This window comes from Falco cherrug, chromosome Z (genome assembly GCF_023634085.1).
Source record: "Falco cherrug isolate bFalChe1 chromosome Z, bFalChe1.pri, whole genome shotgun sequence".
NCBI lineage: Eukaryota > Metazoa > Chordata > Aves > Falconiformes > Falconidae > Falco > Falco cherrug.
Window position 1 is genome coordinate 12,369,904 of NC_073720.1, and position 18,057 is coordinate 12,387,960.

Here is an 18,057-nt window from a genome sequence, read left to right on the forward strand (position 1 = left end):
GGAGGTGGCAATTTATCTATTGGACTTAAATGAAGTTGAATTGAAAAATAGTAGATGAAAATGGCAAGAATCTATGCCAAACATCATGGTGTAAATGAGAGTCTCTTACAGTGCAGACTGGTACAGTAGGAGAGATCCCTACAGGGAATACAAGTTCATGCTGCACCACTAAGTTCCTTGATATTCGTTCATAAATATGGATGGGTATAATTAGGAAAGGCAAGTATTTCACCAGTGCAGATACGTAATCGTGTCTTTGAAGAAAGTGATAGGTGTATGTATTTGCTGAAAATATCCCAGAAATTCATGTTTTGCAAAATAGTTTCTCACCTCCTTTTGTTAAACAGAAGCATCCACAATAAGGATCTTTTCCTTAATGCTCGAGGTAGTCAAATGACTTTATAAATAACACCCATAGACTTGTATGACTTTGGAAAAGCTCAAAAAACTTCTCAGCCCACACTATTCTGACAGTAGTGGGCGAGGTGCAGAGCTTCTCCCCCTCCCCACATCACCCATACCATGCTACAGGCAGGTCTGGTGCCTTGCTTGGGGTCTGCTGTCTGGATGAGACCACCTTGGTGCATTATCTGCCTGATGTTGAGTTTGTCTTGCAAAGGAAATGTGGATTCTGGCAGTTTGGCTGGCAATATCTCCAGTCTATCAGTGAAATTAGACATTAAAAATTTGCATCTAAATCCAGTCCCATGAAAGAACTGAAAAATGCTTCTAGCACATTTTTGGGACATTCAGGATGAAGCTGAATAATACTGTGAGGATTGCTTTTCTTCTGCTCAAATAAAACAAGAGCAGACCACCGTCTATTTCCCCGTGTCTCTCTCTGCTATTTGACCAGCCTGTTGAGCCGGAAGCTTGTTGGAGTATCCAGCTTTGCAGTCACAGTTGTAGCAATGAAGATGATCACAGGATTACAGAAATATTAGCTGAGAAAGACCTTTGGAGGTCAGCCAGCTCAACCTCCCACTTGGAGTGGGGTTTTTGCCAACACTGGATGTGGTCAGCTGTGGCTTTGTCTAGACGAGTGTATAAGACCTCCAAGGATGGAGATACCACAGTGCCTGTGGTTAGTCTGTCCGAGGGCTGCACTGCCCTTCTAGTGAAGAAATTTTCATGAAGTCCAGTTTGAAACTCCAAAGGTGGAGTTTGATACTATCACCCTCTGGTATATTACCTGCTGCTGCCAAGGTCAGTTGATTTCTTGGGCCGTATCCCATCCAGACCTATGGATCTGTGTGCATCCAGCCTTTCTCAGCAGTCCCTGCTGCTGGCCCCCACTCTGTCCCAAGCTGCTGGGGCACACACTGAGCTCTGGCACAGGCAAAGAAGAGTACACCGATGTTTTCCCATTTTTCATGTCACTTGTTTGTCTCCCTCACTGGTTGATGGGCCCGTGGGGTTCACTATCGGCTGCCTCATCTGGGAACAGCGTAAGTGCAGCTCCCTTGTGACCCCTTTAGGTCTCGGGTGCTGAGTGTGGGAAGCCTACAGGCACAGTGCTCCTGGCCTTTGGAGAGGAGACAAGCCTGGCAGGAGAAGAGCTTCCAGGGCAGCCTTGATGGTTGGCTACACATCTGAAAGGAGCAAGCGGCAAACTTGCAAAGCCCTGAGCAGCTCAGAAACACCAGTGTGGGAGACCTAGGAGTCATCTGACTGTACAGCCAAAGAGCTGGGGACCAACCAGACTGGAACCCATTTGTTACTGTCACCCCACAGGGTAAACTCTCAGGTTTCTGATCTCCCTTCTGTGCAACTGATGAACATAACCTGCAAGGCACACCAAGAGCAGGACAGTCAGCAACCTGCTCATACCTCTAGCTATCTTCTAAGCAATTACCTTCTGAAGATACATTCCAATTAAGGCTTCAGTAACGGTTGCCTACTCTTTATCACTATGCAGAGTAAATGAAAATGTGCCAGACATTTCTGCTGTTCATGGCTTACAAATCCTTAACCCTTGTGCTGACTGTCAGCCATATGTGATCTTGGCAGCAGGTCCTGCCCATTTCCTACAGAAGAAAGCAAGCAAAAGAAGGGTACTTTAGTACGATCAAAACCCAACTTTTCTTGCTCTTAAAGGAAAACCTAAGAAGTTAGTTTGAATGCCTATAAATGGTGTGAACAAATTTCTCTGCATGTCAGTACAGAAGGGATTCTGTATGTCTTTGGCTAAGCGTCTCTGATTTGGTTGTATTAAAATGTGTGTAAGTTTTCAGCTGTACCTCAGAAGGAAGCTCTCAATAGCAGCTAGGGCCTAACATCAGGCAACATATTTGCAGCAAGGCATTTATTAATGCAGTGAATTTTAGCTCCATTTCCTGTTTGCAACGTGTCCAACAAACAGACCTTAGTTGTTATCCCAAATGTGTTTATAATTGCATTTTATTTCAGCCCTGTTTTATTTGTACATATTCCAGTTTAAGGAAGGTCACATGCACTCCCTTGTTTCAAGTACAGCCACTCACCCACACAACGTGGCTTTTTCCTGGATGGCTGAAACCTTTGTGAACAGCAGGCTGTTCCTCTCCCACGCAGGCACAAGCGCAGCCCCAGGCACATCTGCCACGTATTGACTGGTGGGCTTGAGCCAGACCCTTCCAGTTGCAGCTCTCTGGTCTCATGTGCCGTGCTCAGATAAATTCTTAGACCCCAATGGTCTTCTTGGCACACATGGAGTGGGATTACTGGGAGGGCAACCTCCAGGCAGAAGATGCTCAGGTCTATCATGGCTATGACGGTTTATGGGCTGCCTGGATGGAGAGCATCTCCCACATCACCCAAGACACAGCAAGTCTTCCTAGCTTCTGGCCCATGGCCAACTCATTTCACCAGGGAGGGAAAAAAAAAGAGTAATGAAGGATGTAACCATACAAGATCTTCTCAAAAATGTCATTACAAATATTGCGTAAGATTGATGGCCTCAGGCATTTCTGAAGAGGAAGGCCCCTTGGACCAATTTTTGTTCAGGCACCAGTGTGACTTCTCCATCAAGGCTCTGCTGTCAGAGCTGAGATGGGTTACTGCAAGACTGCTGCCTGGAAAAATGATCTGGTTTGCTAAATTTCTTCTGCAAGTCTCTGAGATTCTTAATGGTGTGTAGGTATTATTCCATTCAGCACTGCAAAACTTACACATGATTTAGCTAAAACTTACTTTTCCAAAGTGACTGAGGTCCTCAGGAACACAAGGAGTCAGACCAGGATTTTAAAAGCTGATTAGAGACATGATTTGGTTTTATTTGAGTGGACAGGAAATTAAAAAGGAGCTACAAAGATGCCCTGGCAGCGGCAAAGAAAGCTTACAAACTGCCTGTCATTTTGCTTTACCAACCACCAAAGTCTTCTAACACCTTATTCAAGATAAATTCTAGGACAAACAGAGAAAAAAATCCAAGATTTGAATAAATGTACAACGCAACAGATTATAAATCCTGAAAGACTAGCACATTAGATGATGACAAATCCTTCCTGAGCAGGCATCAGATGCACTAGATGGAACTGAATGATGTATTGGGAGTCAAGAAAGCAAAAATGAAAAACTGAAATATTTTAGTTTGTTTTGACAGGAAAGCAGCTTATGTGATCACAGTGTAAGTATACCCACGCCTCTTTCTCCTCCCACTTGTCCCCTTCAACCAAATTAAATAGAAGTAAAAAAAACATCCAAATAATTTGCCTACAACTTCCATAAAGATAAACAGCCAAATAGAGAAAACATTTTTAAGCTGCAGTACAAACCTTTTTAACAAGCAAAGAGCCCAAACCGGAAAATTACTCTTGTATATAATGTTCTCACCGCAGGAAAAGCTTGAGTGAGAGACAGCAAGTGCTTAAGAGCACCGGCCCGGGCACAAGATCTACCGAATTTAGAGAACTGGCAAAAACACAATGCTCAGCTGCAGGTCCTCCCTGCTGCCGGGACAACAGCTTGCTTTTGAAGCAGGAAAAGAGCAGTTTCAAGGTAAATTAGCATCAGGTTTTGTTCACCTTAACAAACCACAGGTCAAAAGCTGTAGCAGGTGGCCAGCCAGCTGCTTCTGTTCAGCCAGCACTGACAAATGCACTTGTTGGAGAAAGGGAGGTTCCTTCAGGCACCAGCAGGGAATCAAAGCCGAGGGGAAGCAACACCGGGTACAGAGCAATGGAGAGCCAAGCTCAAGTAGACAGTAGACGTAAGAGCAAAAGGCGGCTAGTAGTGAAAAGGCAAGAGGGGAAACACCTAAGGTTGGAAATCAGTACAACTCATTCACAAGCACAGAAGTTACCAAGCAACTTGTAAAGGAAAAGAGAAGAAATGGAAAAGATCAGGGGCCAAAGCCAGGAGAGAAAAAAGCCGTAACAGCAACTTGTTTGGCTTCTTTGTGCAAAGGGGAGGGGGTAAGGGAGCCAAAGGCTACTACTCGTCATTTCTTTCCCTCCTCTCTTCTGCTTAGAAACCGCCTATTTTCCCCACTGTTTCTACAGAAAGTCTTTCTCCTCCTAAGCCAGAAGGCATTACTTACCATCAGCTTTTTCACAGGCTTTGTGCTGCTGCTTTGAGGACAGGAGAAAACAACCCAATGGGAGGGAACTCCAGATCTTATTCAGAGGTTAACACAGGCAGCAGCCCTGACCACGCTTCTTACCCGAAGATCCTCCCCGCTACCCCCGGTCACCTCCTAGCAGCACACTTCACATCTGACGCTTACAAAGCATTTGACAACATCTCACTTCCCAAGTAATTAAACTCTTGTATACATTAAGCATCTCCACAGAATGAGTTACTTTTTCAAGAAATTTTTACTTCTCAGGAGCTGGAAACCCCCTTCTATATAGAAAGACAGATGGACAATAAAGGAAACAAGGACCTAACAGGCTTTGACTACCTGAAGCCCAGTTGAGGCACAACTGATGCCTTGATTGAAGTCTTTAAAGTTCTGTTTTCCAAACTGATGAAGACCAGAACCTCATGAAAAACTGGAAATTACTTAGCAAATGAAAAAAAAAAAAAATAGAAAAAAAATCCTTTAGGTGTTGCATGCATGTGATACACAGTAACCACCTGCAGCTCGTAGCTTGAAAGGGTGCTTTATTTTGTTTCAGTACAGATTCAGTCCAGTTCACAGAGAACACATTAGATAATACAGGTCTTCACTTTGTAGGAGAAATGGGCATGAACACATCAGCACTCAGTCACCAGCCTTTTATGGCCAGTTTCTGCAACTTTTGCCTCGAAAGCACAGTGGCATAATGTATGGCACACAGGTTTCACTAGCATCCCATACAGGGGCACTGTAGCATCACCTTGAGAAACACAGAAGAGGAGGATGTAAATCTCAAGGACTGCAAAACTACAGATATATATATATATGTACTGCTTGGGGACTTAACTGTCAGAAGCCTGTTATTGACATTAACTTTAAAGTTTGTTTTAAAAGAATGCACCCCTGAATAACGTATGCTCTCCCTTGAGGCATACATTCAAGTTCAGGCTAGATAGTGGTCTTCACTTCAGCCATTGTGAGCTGAGGACCCAGAGCAGACAAAAACATTTTAAACCCAGGTCTCTATGAACTGCAGTAGCAGCTTATAGGAAGAAAGGGTACTTGAATCTCAGCAGAACAAAGCAGTCTCCCATGTTTAACCATTTTATCACATAGCAACCTGAAACAGCAACAAAGGCGAGGATGTTAGCTAAATCAGTTCCTGTTAACCTACCGGTCTTACCCTTCTTGCTAGACGTAAGGTTAGGTAGCACCTGTGAGACTTCAGGTTTTCTGAGGCACAACACAGGACTCAAGACTCAAGATCTATTTCCCCTGCACATCCAGCCTTATACCAGGTCGTCTAGCAAAACCCACTGTTGCTCTTCACAAAACCTTCATTACTTACATGAAAGTTCTTTGATACACCCAGTAGAAGGTCTCCCCATCACAGAGAAATATTCTATCTTGAGGGGAAATAAAGCCGATAAATACTGTAGGCAGGAAAAAACCATATCCTCTTTCTGGGAAGGACTAAAGGGTGACTTCTTTTAAACCATGTTGGCTATAAGAGCGACAAAACCCCAATACACTCCACAACCTAGCATGAATCCAGCAGGAACATACAAAATACTCACAGAACGAAGATGAGAGAACAGAAAAGGGACTACAAAAGATATTTTCAGTCTGAAGCATGCTGCAAGTGGCTTAGATTTTCAAAGCTACTTCGAAAGTTTCGTGCACCTAACTTGCTCCTGATACTCCACTATTTTTCTGACCCTTCCACCTACTTACTTTTCTCTCCTCTCAAAGAGAAACAGAAAAAAAGAAAACTGATCAGAGGAAAGAGAATGAAAGCAGTGTGTTAGCATATACTATCAAGTACAGAAAGTATTCTACAAGCTGTGAGATGTAAAAGCAACACAGCAACTTCCATGTTTCCTCCACTTAAACCAATCACATTTTGAAATGCTTAAAAGAAAACGTCCAAAGTTCATGCCCAAGCTCCTCAAAGTTTTAACCACAGCATCTTACAACTGAGAACACTGTTTGTCTTTTTATTTGTAAACCAGGGTTTGAAATTTTACAATATAATTCCATTTTTCTAAAGAAACAGTATTTAAGAAATGAAAGAACAATGTGCCATTAAATGTTAAGGACCATATTTTTAAAAACCTTTATTAAAAAAGGTTATGTAGGTATGACAAATTGTTAAAGTCAAATACTTAAGCATCTAAATGATTGAAAATGAAATGCAAAATTAGAAGTCCAGTCACAGATGAGGCTGTAGAGTTGTGCTCAAGATAGAAGAGGTCCACCCACGGCAGGCACAGCTGCACACTCATGTTAACTCAGCCATGAATCCTTCAGATCTGAGTGACACCGCTGATTAGGTCAGTTTGATCTACTTAATATAAACTCTCCCTTTCTAATAAGAAGGATATTAACTAAAGCTTTCAGTTAAGCAATAAAACCTTCCTAATTAGCACAAAAAATAAGAATTACATGCTTGCTCTGTTTCAGGCACTTTCAAGATCATAGTTTATTTACTGTAGGTAAAAAGCTAGTATACAGATTAAGGGATCCCTTAAATTTCAACTCTACAGTTATATACCATCTAGTATTCTTGCTCTGAACATTAACCAAAAAAGTTTCTAAACACCTGTAAGCCCCACTATAAATCTGCACTGTTATGAGGAAAGAAGAAATATATAAATCAATGCTTAATTTTTTCAATGCATAATATTTACAGTGAAACTGATGGGAGATAACAAGCAGTGGCAAAGAGGCTATAAATTTTAAAAAGCCGAAGTTTTATATATATTTTTATAATAGTGTGCTAATCAGCATAACTGTATATAAAAATTTAAGATATAGCAAAGCATCCCATTACAGAAATCTTAAGTCATCTGAACTGCAGTCATTACTTGCTAACCACTTACATGCAACACCTGCTAGGACTGACTTTGTTTTTGAAAGTGTAAAATAAGATTGAGACAAACATTAATTTGTGTACAAAGTTGAAAACTGCACTCAAGAATTGTACTTGGTCATGAGCCTCTTCCATACAGGAGGGGGAAGAAAAAAAAAAAAGTACAAACAATGATAGGAAGTGATCTCTTTCTGTACATTAATTACCAAAGGCAATGCATAGACTGAGAATACCTGGATGGCAAACTCTGTAGACACTGGAAACAGCTTTCACATACATGCTCTTTACAGGAGGCCTTTCTTTCCATCAATGTCAGCAATGGCTGACAGTAAATAAGGGGCACCAGGTGTACAACTAAGTAGGTCTTGCAAAATACTAGGATGGGGCAGTTAATATACAATTTGAACTATATATACAATATAATGGAATGTATCCCATTCCAAAACTGGTTTATGAAACAATAGGACCTTTCTATCTAGCCTTATGACTCAGTGATCATTCTAATGAAAATATAAGTACACAAGAGACTTACATGAAAAGTAAAATTTATGGGGCATTTTACAGGAACTTTTGACAAAGCTGATTAATGGCATTTCTGCTTTTAAAGTAAGTTCGTTAAGTACAACTGAAACATCTGTGTATAAAATGTCCTGACAGATACTTCAACATGGACCTTCAGCGATCTAAACCACTTCAACAACAATAAGATGCAAAATAGATTAAACAAAGTATTTCGGATAACTGAAACAATAGGAAATGGAATGCCAATATGGCAGTAAAACCTTTTTCTGTTGTTTTTAAACAGGAAAGTCTCTTGTACCAGCAGAATCCTGTATACAGATACACAGAGAAGGAAGGAATACACCACTTATAATCCCCATTAAACAAGAGCAGATTCATCATGTGAGAAGGTACAAATTACAGAAAACATGAATAGTCAATAGAAGGAAAACAACTGGTTTACATGAAACAAGAGAGAATGCTTCAGTCTGAATGCAGTTATTTTGTGAAAGCTGCTACAACAGCCCACAGAACCTCATTTGTGTTGGCTTTCATACATTCAACCTCAGGGTCTAAATCCAGAAGCTGCCGCACTCTCTTTGTGGCTAAATCATACTGCTCATCCAAAAGGGGGGCGAAAGCGTTCTCCAGAACATCTGAAGCATGGGCTAAATAAACAAGTGCCAGCAAGCGCTTGTCCATGCGGTGAGGGTCATTTACCCATTTGTCAAGAACTGCTTCTTGAACCTTCTTGATGAGGCGCTGTTTGATATTGTTGTTGGTGAGAGGGTGCGTAGTCATGTCAAAAAGAAGGAAGTTCTGTTTCTCTGTTGTCAGTACACCTTTCTCCACTAGATTTTTAGCTAACCGTTCACGGACGTTTCGTAGTTGGTAGTGCAACTTCAATGGGTTCCATGTTTCACCTAAAAGAGCAAGCAAAAACCCCAACAGTCAGGTAAAGTTTAAGCTGTACTATTACAGTGATTTCCCCCTTCCCTGTGGTGCAGAATGAGCTGTCACATCCATATAGCTGACTATACAACAAGATACTGTGCTAACATCAGCATTTCTCCGATTTCTGATCTCTGACCTAACCAGATATAGGCATAGAGACCATAAGAGTCTCCTTGGAGGAATGCAGTGTATGTTTATAAACTTTGGACAAAATGCTAGCCAAGCCACATCTTGATCAAGGATACAAAAAATAAGCAGTCTTGTACTGAAGAAAAAAAACAACACAAAAAACAAAACCCCAACCAGTCATGAAGAAAGAATTTACTTTTAATATTAAAAATAAAACTAAGCATCTCCTCCTCTCTTATGCACTTCCCTGATTCCAGCCTTTTACCATTTTGGAGACTGGAAGAAGTGTCATTGCTTTCTTTCTGTCACAGACAAGCTAATAATGCACACCCACCCTGTGTATTTCTGTTGCTTCCTGGTTTTTTTCTCTCCCTTCCTGCCCCCACCAGATGAAACAGCGACCACCCATTGGGTGAATGCAGGGGTTTATCTGTACACATGAGCACATTTGGGGCAGGGGTTTTAATGTTCCTATGAAAATTATTTTTAATGCTTTTTGTTAAGGCAGGAGAATTGTGCCCTTCAGAATGCATGACTATGCGCATAGAGAAGGGAATTTAAAAAGCACAAAATCAGCATCAACAGCTACTGACAAAGCTAAAATTGTTAAGCACCGAGAAATCCACCTTTGCTTAAAAGTTTACTTAAGCTAAAAACTTGTCCTGGTTTCGGCTAGGGTGGAGTTAATTTTTTTCTTTGTAGCTCCTACAGCGCGTGTTTTGGCTGATGTGAGAACAATGTTGATGGCACACTGATGTTTTTAGTTGTTGCTGGGTAATGTTCATAAGTCAAGGACTTTTCCGTTTCTCAGGCCCTGCCAGCGAGAGGGCTGGAGGGGCACAGGGAACTGGGAGGGGACACAGCGAGGACAGCTGAGCTGAACCAGCCAAAGGGGTGTTCCGTACCATGGGGCGTCATGCTGGGTATATAAACCTGGGGGGTTGGCTGGGGCCTGGGGATCGTTGCTCGGGCACTGGCCGGGCATGGGTCAGCGGGTGCTGAGCAGCTGTACTGTGCATCACTTGTTCTCCTTTCTCCCTTTTCCTCTGGATTTTATCCTTTCCCCCACCTTACCATTGTTGTTGTTATTGTTCTTTCCTTTTTATTCTGCTTAAATTATTAAACTGTTCTTATCTCAACCCTCGAGTTTTACATTTCTTTCTGATTCTCTCCCTATCCCTCTGGGTGAGGGGGAGCAAACAAGTGGCTGTATGGTGCTTGTTTGCCAGCTGGGGTTAAACCACAATAAAACTTTAGGTCCAGCCTACCTAAGTATTTATTGTAAAATGTCCTCCTGATATAACAAAAGTGTATGCATTTTAAGAGGCCAGAGAAGAAACAGCTTTAAGTATTTGTTATATTGGTGGGGGTTTTCTATAAATGAATAATAGTAACAACCACAGATGACGTCCAGGTTTCTCTCACTGTGATGGAGGATGACATATGCTGTATCCAAGTTAAGTAAACAAATGAAATGACACCAGCTGCATAGCGAAAGGCTGAAAACACACCCAAGCCTGAACTACACATGCCCCTATAGGTCCCACACCTCACTGAATGTGATTCCCCAGCTAGACCATGAATGAAACCATCACACACACAAAAGTGCAGCTTCCTTACAGTGTTTCACAGGGCAAAGGATATTTCCTAGATTTTTCTACATTGGTTAAGGGGATGCGGCTATACAGTAATAAAAATCAGTACTGTGATGACACCTTGTGACCAATCTCCTCCATTACACAGACATTTGCTTGTCAAAACAGACGGAAGTTTGTTACATCTGCAGGAATGCCTGACACTTTGATCCAAACCTCTGTATTTCCTACACCTGCTTCTGTTAGAGGCTATCTTATAAAAAACATCAGCCTGGAAAACGCCACTTTACACATCCACATAAGTTATTTCCATGATGGCTTTGAACTCGTATGTATTGTAACTTCAAGCAGCATTCCTCACATAGTTACTTTAAGCTGTAATTACCAACAATCTTCCTGGATCAGGTCCCAAAGCAAAATTCTAAAAGTTTCCAAAAAGAACACAATAAACAGAACACCAAAATATTTTTCTTCAAAGGGCAGTCCTCTAAACAATGGGAAATGTGAAGAACTGTAATGCCATCCAAGAAACTAGTAATTAATAATCATATCTAAGTAAAAATGATTGATCCAAGTCCTAGCCACAGCACTGACAATAACTATCTTCCCAGAGGGAGAGCTCAGCAGGGGCAGGAAAAACTTTAGCTTAGCTCAGCTCAAAGAAAACCTACAATACTGTTCATTCATTACTTGACCCTTCTTGAGTCAGTACTAACTTGATGTGCTCCACACTGGGAGAGAAGGTGAAATGTCAGCACAAATTATATATTTGGGACAAGAAAAATGAATTGGTTTTGCAGGCTGTAAAAGTGAAGGAAAGCTGAGGAAGAACAACTGCAAGGCCTCGCAGCAGACATGCCCCCTGCTGACAAGGGCTGCTTTGTTCTCCTGTCTCCCCCCTCTGTCTGATAGTCAAGGGGCAACACAGGAGGAATGGCAAAGACAAGAGTATGAACTGATGTGCAAGGGAGGCTGTTTAAGGTGGTACAGGACAAACACGAAGAACATCATGAAAGCAAGGCGGAGAGAAAGGTGAAGGGTTTTTGCTGAGTTTCTGGACATGTATTCGTTGTTACAACTAGTATTTTTAGAAAACTTCAAGTCTTACTACACCATACCTCCCAGAGTCATGTTGTTGACAAAACAGTGGGGTTTCTTCCTGCACTGTTTGCAAAACTGAAGTCATCTCTGACCTACTCCAAGGAAGCTATATTTTATGCATTTTGTAAAAACAGACAAATCTTGGTGATGAATTCTGGCTACAACGAAAAAAACTAATAAAACAACAAAACTATAAAAGCACATGTTAAAAGATGTTCATTGTTTATTTCAGTTTAATTTATTCATCCTGAGGATACAACTGTTGGCAAGACATGAAAAACATTAACTGTAATTGTAAAGACGAAATCGAATTGACATTTTTTTTGCCACAAATTACTAGCTTTACAAGAGCAGCTGTGGGCAAAGTACTCAACTTGAAGACTTTGTTTTAAACAATGAGAAAATTTGAAAATATTGAATTACATTTCTCTAGTTAATGGAAAAACAGAACTACTGACTTTTTTTTACAACTGAGTGGCAGACTCTGTATCTCCTTTCTTTAACAAATGACCTGAATACTGAAACCATGCACCTCATTTCCAATTACAGAGAAAGGCAGTCGTATCTCCAGGGTGCAGTCCTGATTTACTTCAGAATCAGTGGAAGGTGCCTCTTCCACAGAGTTGAGATGTCCTCTGACACCTCCATATAGATCCCTTCACTACCAAGTTAAATCAAAAGCAACAGTTACTTGTATTTGATTAAAGGCTACAATCAACAAGAGACTAACCCAGAGGACAGACTAATTAACTTTTTTGCATACTTTCTCCCCAAAAACCTTACAGTATAATCTCCAGTCATGTCAGATAATTAGATTTATTGGGGGGGGGAAAAAGCAAATATATTAAGTCCAAGGCTTACCACTAAGCAGTTCAATCCAATTTTGAACTGTTTCAGGAGGCTGGGTCTCTTTTATGTGTTTCAGAGCTTCATCAAGAAGAACATCCCCTGTAGGAGCATCTGACTTGCAAATCACCTAGGACAGAATAAAATGCTGTCAATATTTTGACTGAATTTATATACCATAAACATCCACCAGTAAAACCTGGAAAAATTTATCTGTTATCAAAACCAAGGAAGTTTTAAAAATAAGGAACCATCTCTAAGAATATGCAACTTGAAAAAAATAACCTAGTTTTCAAAAAAATCTAGTATTACAAAGCTATGTGAAGTCTTAGGTTATCTACAACTTAAATTAACCCTACTGGACTAAAACTACAGCATTAAGAACATACTTAATACCTGATTTTTTTAAGAAAGATAATCCACTAACCCAGCCAGGCCCTTCACTTCCTCCCCAAAACGAAGTAGACTGCCATCAGAGAGCAGTTTAATACTGCAGTATATTTTACGGCCTCAAGTCTATTTATTAAAAATACTGCAGTTAAACAATTAGGCCACAACAAATTGAGAAATCAATTACAAACTGAAAAAGCAGGAGAACTGGTTTTCTTCTATATAGTCATGGGTAAAAATAGGTTCAAGAGAACATATAAGTTTTACAGCTCTGAAGAAAACATTGACCAGCAACACTACATTCCATTCATAGCACTTATATGTGCTATATAAAACACACATATTAGGCAAAATAGGTATGTACTAATGAACTCCATAATATGGAATACTAAATGAGATTATCATTTTTTATTAAGTAACTTCTAAAATTATTTGAGCTCTTATGTCAAGAGAGCACTGAACAACAAAGAAATTCACAGTAATGTAATAAAATCTAAGAATTTGAGTAACTGCGTGTTTACCAACATAAATAGTTAAACCACGTACAAATACAACCTCTTCTGGTTTAGAAAAACAAAAGCACCAAATGAAAACATGAAGATCAAATTAGTCCAAGTGAGTGTTTGAATAAAAACAAATAATAATAAAATCTGTTTTTCTTTAGGAAAAGATGATTTACTACAGTGTCAAAACTATTGATGAAAATAATGACTAAATCTGGCAATTTGAATAGTTTTACAACTTAGCACTTCACAAGCATCAGGTAAAAAGATAATATGCAATTGACAGAAAAACTAAAACATCAACACAATTCCACATATACAAGAATAGAAGCAAGTGAAAGCTCTCATTTTTCTGTAACACTTCACAGTAGTCAGAAAGGTGTCCTGGAAAAGCTTTACGTGTCCTATTGAAATACATCCCAAGTTTAGTTCTGTTCTGTAGTTCTAATAATCCTTACTACAAACAATAGAGGAATACAAGACATTTTCATAGGGTCTCTAGATAACATTGAAATTAGTTGCAATGGTAGAACAGCTTCAATACTGGCAAAATACAGGAGATGTGTATAAGATTAAATGAAAAGGAAAACTGCTGGAGAGATCTTTGTGAGTCTAACAGGTCATAGGTGGAATACTATTTCTGATTTAGATGGCATATATGAAGCATAGAAACTAATATTTTTAATAAAAATCAGCAAGAATGAACCTATCCACAAATGTCAGGCTAAAAAGAACAAAGTTTGTTTAGATCTAAAAAGAAAACGTATCAGATATTTTTACATAGAGAGTATCAAACAACAGTTGAGGGTGCCTGCTTTGGGAAAAATAAAAGATACCAGCAAATTAAACATCCAGGGAGCTGCCAAACTGCATTCAGTGGAGACTTTTAAGACTAAACATCTGCCAGGGAGGGACCAGAGAAACCTCATTATCTGTTAATGCATCAAGATTAAACAGTCTCTTGAGATATGTTTTGGGGAGCTGGAGATCACTCCAACCATAAATCTCAGATACTTGTTTTAAGAATACAACTACATTTTAACAGGCAATCCCTGTTTAAGACTAATCACAGAACAATGCATTTTTATCTTCCTGATTTACAAGCTTGCACCACAGCATCACTCAAACCCTCCATTAACTACATATGATGATATTACCTATCTTCCAATTTCATATAAAAATTCTGTATTTTGGAAGTTTCTGTTCTTTAATTATATAACAGCATACTTTAAGTTGGGTTTTAAAGCTCCTGGATTGTGGCTATTAATAGCCACCTATCAGATATTTCTTTAATTAGCCTAAAGACACCCAACTTATCTTTACTTCTTTTTAAAACTGACATTCCAGCAGTACTTTCGTTTCTTTGAAGTGTCCCACATGATTACACTGGATAGCTCCAGTCTGCTGCATCTGAGAGCCTGCTACTCACCATCTCACTTAACAGCTAAGATGAAGTCATCTTTTTGACCAATAGGTTCTTTATTATTAGAAAAAGGAAAAACAAAACCTACCTCACTGAAGAGAAAAAAAGCTCTTCAGTCTAAGATATATGTAACTTTTTTTTAAAATTCAGAAAACAGCTTTCCTTGCTTTTTTGGGATTAAGATTTTTTTTTTCTACCACTGCAAAGAAGTTTAAGAAGCCAGCCTGAATATAGTGTACCACAACAGTACGACCCTAAACATACAGGCATTTAGAGGTAAGAGCTGTAAGGAACAGACTCCACCATGCAACTCTGTTAGGACCCCATAAGCTCTCGTGAAGCCACAATACACAGGGATTTTGTTTCTAAGTTTACTGTTCTCTGCAGCCAGGCATATAGCACTGCTTCTTCTCATTTCTCTACTACACTGAATATTCACCGCACAGATTCTTCTGATTACCCTTCCCCTCAAACAAAAGTATTTTGGTTCACACCTCCATGGTATTTCTCTACTCCTCCCCCTCCCACCACATGGATGTGGCACAAGGCAACAGCAGAAGCTCAACCACCTCTCTCCAGCTTCATGGATCTGCTGTTTCTTGAAGGATGCATTGATGAATGCTTCCTGGCTAACTCTCTTCAGAGGCATAACAGCACAAGAGAGGTGTAACAGCACAGGAAGAGTGGCAAATCAAGTAGGTTGCCGATCTTGTGAACTGGATCACCACAGAAGATTACACATCTGCAAGAGGGAGATTATTTTCTCTCTTTAACAGAAGAGCTAAGGTAAAGAAAGAAGCTAAGCTCCTGGTTCTTCAGAGATGATGGTCCTTCGCCTATTGCAAGAACGCTTTCTTTATTCCCATTTTTCAGTGATTTATCAGGTACTAGATCTGCTTTGTATCCAATTGTTGAGGAAATTTAAGTTGTACAGAATATTTAATTTGCATTTTCCACAACGAAGCTTTGCAATTAAGCAATGCTAAAGATTTAGCACTTCTTGCACTGATTTTTAAGTAAACTTCATTATTTAGTTCTAATACAAAAATTCACTCATGCATGAATCACTCAGAATTGTCAGCTAGAAAATACTGAAGTTAATACACCAAGGATTTATTGGGATTTCTTTTGTTTTTAAGAACTCTAATGATTTGGTTTGCTTTCTGAAGGCTGTTAGGTAGCACAGAGTACCATTTCCCATCTTCAATAACCACTAATCTTAGAAATTATTTACATATAAACCTCAACATTCATTTATTTGTTTCTAAAATAGATACCAGTAGCTAGAACTCCAAAACGATGCAATGATTACATACTCTTAAGCCAAACTCAAGAGGATGTTGCAACATAAAATACGTCATACTGACTTTCAAAGCTTCACTAACATCTATCCAATCCTTGTCTGTCAGTTTCTCAGTCTCATTTGTCTATGGCATTCAAGCGTGGATTTAATACATTTTGATCCATTCTGAAATTAGAAAATTTCCATTCTTAGAAACTGCAAAAAATTATCAGTAAAGATCCACCTGATTTAAGGCTCTAAGTAAAAACCATTGTAGCTAGCAAACTTTCAAGTTAGCTGTATGAGCAAGATGACAGTTAGTTGGTTATAAATCCATACTACTGCCCAAGTAACTAGTTCAACACTCTTCTTGTTCTCACCTTACCACTTGTGCCAGCAGTCTCACTTTGTGCCTCACCTGATGATAATATCGAGAAATAAAAGTAAAAACTAAACTGATCAAAGTAGTGAATTAGTTTTCAGCCAGAGGGGGTTACCTGACAAGCCTGCACAAATGCTAGGAACAACCCAAGAGACTCCAATAAGCCTCTTCACAAAGAGAGGACTACCCTTCACAGCTGCAAAACATGCTAAAATAACTGAAGCCTAAACTCCTCCCTTCAGACCATGGCTTGAAGATTCACAAATCAAAGCTTTGAGTTTTAAGGAGGTTTTACCTTCCCACGAATCTGAGGATGGACCTGGGGTGAGGAGGAAGAAAAGCTAGCCTGGGAGGCAGAAACTATAGAAAATGTTATTGCCACTGATTCACAACCTTGTATGCAACTACACAGTCCATTCCACTCACTAAACCACAGTATTTAATTCACAGCCAAAGCTGAGGACAAGGGGAGCAAAGCCTGCAAAAGGGGGACCAGAAAGACACTTCATACAGTTAAGACACTTAAATCTAGGCAACACAGAAACAACACTGAAATCTTTGTTGACACAATACTTCAAAGAAGATACAAAATGACACAAGTCAGTCATGAGAATTATTTCTGAACCGAGAGAAAGGTGATAACAGAGGGAGAAGAAACCTCATATAGATCAGCAGTTAGTGATTTTATTTGCAAGAAATTACTTAGGCAGAAACTAATAGTCATTTGAATTTTAAATTAAAGCCTTTTTCATAGAACACTCCTGCCTGCAAAAAGAAATCTCTCAATTGCCTTGTAACAGCAGAAAGAACACAGCCTTTAATATTGGGTAGCTTCTAGATTTCCTTCAGCAAGGGCCAGGGTGCAGACAGAGAAGAAACAAACACACCTACCAACTCCCAAAACCACATGATCAAAGTTTTAACAAGGTTCCTACCCCCCCCCCCAAACCCATAAGAAAAATCCCACAAAACTAACCAAAGATGACAATAATTTTGCTTGTATTCTTTACTGAAGATTTTTCCATTTTCCTAAGGTTATTTTTCCATTTTCCTAAGAAAAGCCCCATAGTTAACATTTCAGGTAGCTAGAGCTGACAAGGTTTGCACAGAATGAAAATAACTGCTAAAGAACATTCCTGAATACCTAAGGAGCCAAAAGCTTTGAAGGAAAAAAAAAATTCTGCAAACTAATCAATACTGAATATGCTTAAATGAAGCTAAAAGAAGTAGCAGCTGTTTATCTGAACAGAGGTTTGATTCTTCAGAAGAGGAGGAAGTGGGAAGAAGGTTGGGGAATTTGTAAGCTTTCCTTTAAATAGATTAGCAAAAGATAATATTGCCAGGGAAATGTGACACAAAAGAGAATTTATCTGTGGTGGATAAACAACATTTGACAAAGTTTTCAATGAGCTTATTTTACAAGTGTCCTCTAACAGCTGATGATGTAAAAATTTTTCAAACAGTGTGACTTTGCACATGTTGTTCAAAGGAAAAATCCAGCAGCAAAAGTAGTAAATTAAGGCCTCAAACCTTCAACCT

At 39.6% G+C, this 18,057-nt stretch overlaps 1 protein-coding gene across 2 annotated transcripts in view; it reads right to left on the bottom strand.

The window, feature by feature from the left end:
* Positions 1–5,068: 5,068 nt before the first annotated feature.
* GOLPH3 (golgi phosphoprotein 3) overlaps positions 5,069–18,057 on the bottom strand; it is a 33,258-nt gene continuing 20,269 nt past the window's right edge. The window contains exons 1-3 of one of the 2 annotated variants that reach the window (XM_027801907.2): positions 15,294–15,825; positions 12,554–12,668; positions 5,069–8,836 (exon numbers count right to left, since the gene is read on the bottom strand). In XM_027801907.2, the coding sequence (XP_027657708.1) occupies positions 8,412–8,836; positions 12,554–12,668; positions 15,294–15,503 (750 nt within the window). In that variant the 5' untranslated portion in view covers positions 15,504–15,825 and the 3' untranslated portion in view covers positions 5,069–8,411. Of the gene's footprint in view, positions 8,837–12,553; positions 12,669–15,293; positions 15,826–18,057 lie in introns of those variants that run through there. The other variant, XM_055698806.1, reaches the window with a different exon arrangement.